General features: G+C 40.6%; 1 protein-coding gene across 6 annotated transcripts in view; it reads left to right on the forward strand.

Annotated features, from left to right (window-relative positions):
• Nucleotides 1-3,712, forward strand: part of LOC119477861 (nucleus accumbens-associated protein 2) — a 36,581-nt gene extending 32,869 nt beyond the window's left edge. For all 6 annotated transcript variants that reach the window (XM_037752016.1, XM_037752021.1, XM_037752020.1 and 3 more), the window contains one exon: nucleotides 17-3,712. In XM_037752016.1, coding sequence (XP_037607944.1) covers nucleotides 17-531 — 515 coding nt within the window. In that variant the 3' untranslated portion in view covers nucleotides 532-3,712. The remainder of the gene's footprint in view (nucleotides 1-16) is intronic.
• Nucleotides 3,713-6,589: the final 2,877 nt, after the last annotated feature.

Below are 6,589 nucleotides of genomic sequence, written 5' to 3' on the forward strand. Positions count from 1 at the left end.
TCTCTCTCTTTTACAGTCTACTGTCAAAATTTCAACCCTAACTTCAAGGAGAGTGAAATGAATGTGATCGCTGCTGATATGTGCACAAACGCGAGGCGCGTCCGCAAGCGGTGGTTGCCCAAGATCAAGTCCATGCTGCCCGACGGCATGGAGGTGTACCGCGCAGGGATGGGCATGGGTGCTGCTGTGGGTCTGGGCCTGGCGCTGGGTGCCTCTCAACCAGGGGTGACCCTTCCCTTCGAGGCCCTAGACCAAAGGTTGTTTGCAGATCGCAAGGACCTTCTCAGGACTCACCTACCGCTGACGGCGGGCAGCCCCGGGTCCGGGGCGGCCGGAGCGGAGGCCGAAGGCGAAGGAGCGGTCCAGGAGGAGCAGGAGGAAGACGAGGACGAAGCTGGGTTAGAAGGTGTGGACGGATCACTGGGGGCGCCGACTTTGGTCCCGGGAGCCGAGGCGGGCAGTTGTGGCGACACGCCGCCGGAGCAGGAGGTGGAAAATTTCGGACAAGGTCTGAGGGTGAACGGACAGTGAACGTCCCTCCGGGCCGCCTCTCACGTTGTGAAATCTGTTGAACGGCGCAGTTTTCTTTTGCTTGCTCTCTTACTCTTAACATCTCGTCCACCACTCTTTCTTCTCCTCTGTGCTTCCTCATCAGGAATGACTCGGCACAAAAAAGCTGCGCTCGTAGACCTTACTATACAGGAATTTGTCACACATGCATGCGCACACGTCGTGTACACGCATACTTACTGATAGTGGCAGTAGATCACTCATAGTAGAAGTAGACACAGGCATGGCATCAGCACATTAAGAACATTTCTGCTCCACCCTTTTCTTAGTATACAGTATTCAGTATTTACTCAGTATTTGGGCAGCAACATTATAAAGGCCTGATAGCAGGACAAATGGCTGGAATGAGTCATCATTTCAGTGCAATACAAAAGCAACAGCTGCTTTGCTGGCCGTTTATGGATTGTGGTGTAATGGTATGTAAAATGATTCTGTTTTCTTGGAAAGCCACGTCTGAAAATAACCCATGTAACCTTGGGGGGGGAAAACAGATCAGAGAAACGAAGCTCTCTTAGAAAGCAGCTTATTTTGTTGTATGATAAATATGTATGAATATTATAACAAAGATTGTATTATAATTAAAGGTCAAGCACTGCATTACCGCCACTAAACGGAACATTTTGCATTTCTGTTAAAACGTCATTTTTAGGATGAAGGCGAGAAAAAGTGTTTTCTGCGAAAGCTAAAGGCGGCCCAACAAATGCTCTATCACATGGAGTCGTGTATTCACGCATATCTGCCTGTGACTTATTGGATTAGATTGTCAATGTGATGCCTGTGTCTGCTCCAGACCGCCCCTCCCGACCACACACACACACACATAGATCCATACACACACACACACACACACATGCACACATTTCTCACCTTATGATACTTAGCCTTTAATATCTGCATTCAAAATACACTGTCCAAAAAAAAAAGAAACAATGCTTTTTAACTTTGAAAAATCCTTTTTCGATGACATCATTCTGTCTTGGAGATGCGGAGAGAGACGCGAACAAGAACGTGCACTAAAATCCAAGCTTGCATGCATGAATACAAACAGTAGATACGGAGAATTACCGAAAACAACAACAACAAACCTGCATCTAAATAAGAAATATGTGCCGTAATATGCCGTTAAAGGACTTTTTTTCCATTTCTCACTGGGATCTGACCTCAGTCTGACACGTGTTAGAACTGACCCGGGTGTGACGCAGGATCGGCTCTGTTTGGATTTCCTTTTTTTAAACTTTGGAGAGTGCTCACCACGTGTAGACGAGACTGAACATATGGAGTAGGAAGAGGAAGTGCACTACACCGAGTGGTAGAAGAGAGAAGCACTGTTTTACCTTTGATGTGGCGGTGTGATCGGCACCAAGACTACATAGTCCTGCTTCCATCCTGTTTTTTTTTTTTTCCTGGGGGGTTGGGGGGGTAAATTATTGAATAAAACTTTTTGCTGGCTTATTGCATTTGCACTCAAAAAAAGGTTTAAGGGTGGGAAACTAAGGCAAAATGTGACTGTACTAAAGACTGAATATGTCCTCCACATCACCCTGATTGTTTATTTGATGAGCAGATTGTGGGTTTGGAAAGAGGTCTTTCTGAAGATACCTGTTTCTATATTTCTTTTTTTTGAAGCGGGCGGAGTGAAGCAATGTCTAACAGGGACAAAAAATACCTGTATTTGTCATATTAATTTTCTTTTTTTGATATCTGTTCATGCTTTCTGCCACGCGTAGGGACGCAGTCCAAACAGCCTTCCTTTGTTGTTTTGTGCATTGATTTTAAGAGATACACTGTTCTATGTTTTTGTGTGTCAAATCACATTTAATCACAAGGTCAGACCATCAAATTTAGTCAGCTCAAAAAATTAATCAGACTTTTCCACTGCAAAAAATGAATAGCATAAGCTAACAACCAAGCAGTATACGCCCTTGATGTATTTGTTTGTTTGTGCTTCAGCGCTGTGCCACCTCAAAGGTTGTGTTTACGTGTCTTGTTTCGTATTCTTTAGGAGACGCTTTAAGATGGCCCTGCACAAGAAACACAGGGTTATAATTGCACTAGGTAATAATAATAATGATAATGATAATAATAATGATGTTTACAGTATCTAGTATTTTTCTTTTCTTTTGTGATCTACCATAGATTTAACAGGGCTGTGATCGAATGGCTGAGATGATGAATGAATGTAAACTGCAGCACTGCTTTGGCGAGGGGTCCGAGCCTTGATTGAATATGGTCAAATACTCTTTGTATTATTTTTTATTTTTTATATGACTCAGTATTCCCTCAATTGTATGTAAAAAATAGGCCATAATATAACATTAATCTGACTGTGATGATGATGTTCAAACCTAAAGCTTTAGTGATTTTGAAACTGGTCTTCCGAAGTGGTGAACACCGGGGAGTATTTCCCTGATAATATAGAAAACTGCACGAGTACAGACTTTTATTACTCTATTGTTTTTATTTTGTCCCAACAAGCTTTTATTTTTTTTAGATAATCTGAGTAATGTGTGTCACTAATGTTGAAATGAATGTGTTCACCAAACTGAGAGATCATGACATTTTCTGTATAGAAAATCAAATTTTTAAGCTTCGAAAGTAAGAAAAACATAATAAAGATATTCAGTGGTTCATTGGACCCACTATCTTAGTTACTTTATGACTTTACGAGAGGATCATCTGCACTTCTGATTTTGTCAACCGAGGTATCAGTCGTTTTGGAAGTAAACCAAATTCACAGTTATTACTTTAGATCACAAAATAGTTCGCAACTGCCGCCCAAAAAATTTAAATCTGTGTTCTCCACTGTTAAACTGTGCGGTAAGTATAATATTTGTTCTATTTCCTCTCTCTGTATTTTCATGCACGGTGAATCTATGCCTTTGGTTCTGCAGGGTTTTTTTTTGTTTTGCATGGCCACGACTTTAACTTCGAGGAATTAACTCCAATTAAAACGAATCGGTAAATAATAGCCTATAGGGTGGGAAATATTGATATACTCCACTGTAGTGATAAAGGGGGTGTGGAGCAGTGCCTTAGACTGTGACTGTGTGGATGTTGTGATGTGAACCTTTATGATCAGAGACGAACGAGACAAAGTAGCTGTAGGGGTAGGATGCACACATTGATTTTTTTCCTTTACTATAATTGGCCTCCAAAAACCTTTGCTCAGTATATTTAATATTTTATTCACCCGTCTTCTTACTCTATGTTTGCCATCATCTTATTCTTTAAGGAGATTGTTTGCACCAGCCCACAACTCATTAGACTGGCATCCTCACATTTATACGATTAATGATCTCCCATATATAAATTAGGGCTGTCAATCAAATTGAAAAATGTAATCGTGATTAATCGCATGATTGTCCGTAGTTAATTGTGATTAATCGCAAATTAATCACACATTTTGTATCTGTTCAAAATGTACCTTGAAGGAAGATTTGTCAAGTATTTAATACTCTTATCAACATGGGAGTGGGCAAATATGTTTCCTTTATGCAAATGTATGTATATATTTATTATTGGAAATCAATTAACAACACAAAGCAATGACAGATATTGTCCAGAAACCCTCACAGGTACTGCATTTAGCATAAAAATATGCTCCAATCATAACATGGCAAACTGCAGCCCAACAGACAACAACAGCTGTCAGTGTGTCAGTGTGCTGACTTGACTATGATTTGCCCCAAACTGAATGTGATCATCATAAAGTGGGCATGTCTGTAAAGGGGAGACTCGTGGGTACCCATAGAACCCATTTTCATTCACATATCTCGAGGTCAGAGGTCAAGGGACCCCTTTGAAAATGGCCATGCCAGTTATTCCTCGCCAAAATTTAGTGTAAATTTGGAACATTATTTAGGCTATTTCGTGACAGTAAGTAAATCATGATTGGTACCGATGGATTCCTTAGGGTTTCTAGTTTCATATTATACCAGTATCTCCACTCTAGCTTTAAAACTGAGCCCGCTGCTACCTAAAAATCACAAGTTACGTTAATGCATTAAAGAAAGTAGTGGCGTTAAAACAATTTTGCTTTGACAGCCCTAATATAATACATCTATTGTATTCCCTTGTTCACATTTAAGATGACGCTTTTCAGAGACTTCACCTCGGAATAGTCTTCCTCACAGAACAATCCCACACACAAATATTTTACATTCATTTCCCATGATCACATTTCAGCTCGTTCACTGTCTGTCTGCCTTACTGCAAATTATGTCCGACTGTCCCGGCCAACAAAAACCATACCAACCTTTTTAGGAAAAACTTCTCTTCTACTCAGTCTTTTTTTTTTTCCTTGTGCAGGGTGAATTTGAACATGAATGATGTTGCACTATAAACTGAGATATTCTCAGAGAATGTCGTGGCTAACCCTTGGGGGAGGATGAGATTTTTGAGGTGGCTGAAAGACACAAAAGAGTCCTGTAAGATGTATGTAATGTTATGTATTTTACATATATCCTTGATTAAGTCTCCTTCACGGCAAACTTTATAGTAAAAAATTATTATTTTTTTAATTTGATGTGTCTTTTGCAATATCTGCCATTCACCTGGATGCTCATTGAAAATGAAAAGAGATAGGATGGGATTGCAAATAAATTGTTACGTACTTTCTAAAAAACCTTACATAGTGCTCCGTTCATCCTCCCATTACTGTAAAAAGTGATGGTCACAGTCGTTTTTGTTCCATGGAGTGGTTTATCCTGAAAACAATACATTTATATGCAAAGAGACACTTGTATCATAAAATGCATGTCATTCAGACACTCACTCTAACCCGATGAAACCTCTGATCTTTATGCACCATGTAATTTATGCTGAATAACTGTTGTCACTGTTAGCAAACAAAGACTGTGGAGTCTTGCAAAGAGTGGGGGTGTATTTTTATCACGCACACCCTGGCCTTTTATTGAATGTTTGCGTCACGTTTAACCTATTATAACAATGACGGCAAAGTGGTGATGAAGAGTGGAATACATAGACTAACTACCCAGTTGAGTGTGCATTTGAACCTTCAGCAGACTCAGAAAAAAAATGCACTAAAAGTTTGTATGTGTATGTGTGTGTCCTTGAACATAATGCCAGCACTTTAGTTAGAGAAATGAGAGAAACAGTCACAGAGGGGGTTTGGCGAGTGAGACGATAACGCAACTTTTAAAGCCATGTGTTCAGAGCGCTGACAATCAGAATAGGGATGAGACCCAAAGTGCATTATGGGAGATCTGACATGACTTGCTGTGCTCTTGCTATTTGCTTTGCCTTTCTCCGGCTTGCTTTGGTCTGTGCTAGCTTACTTTCCAGAGTGGAGGGATAATGTTAACTCCAGCCTTCTTGGTTCTAAGTGTGTGTGTCTCTGCAACAAGGACTGACTGATATATTTGACTGATACCTTGGTGCTTCGTGAACAGAGCTGTCCCATGTTGACATGGACCATATCTGTAATGCTCTGGTAAGCATGGGCCGAACTCGGTCCTGTAAGTCTGGGCCTATTGGTAACCTCTCAATGGACAACAGCCAAAAGAGGATCTTATCATGCAACCCCTACACTTTGATCGTGGTAACGTTCCTCACTATCAACAGGGCTTGGACCAGGCAAACTGGGATGGGACAATTTCAGTGTTGATACCGCTTTATGTTTCAAATGAAAAAATGTTAAAATGTTTATGCGCCTTCTGACTCGAGCATCAATAATATATACGACGGAAATGCAAGTTGCCACTTTTGATGTTGCATAAGAATCTACCTTTCATTCCCATCATGGTATTTGCCATCACCAGTTTCAGTTGTGTAGTCCAAGAGTACCTGATTTCTTTAAATGCAATACAGAAAACTCTGCTTTCTAATAAAAGTCCTTACTTCACCATATACTGCACCTCCTCTTTCTTTTGTCTCTGTTTGTACGCTTTGAGGTTGTTTCTTTCAGGTAGCTGTGTACCTTCAGGGATTTGCCCGGTGCTGACCCCCAAATGAGAAGTTTCTTTTCAAGTTGTGATGTATTGTAGAAATGCATTACTAT

Source organism: Sebastes umbrosus, chromosome 19 (genome assembly GCF_015220745.1).
Source record: "Sebastes umbrosus isolate fSebUmb1 chromosome 19, fSebUmb1.pri, whole genome shotgun sequence".
In the NCBI taxonomy this organism is placed as follows: Eukaryota; Metazoa; Chordata; class Actinopteri; order Perciformes; family Sebastidae; genus Sebastes; species Sebastes umbrosus.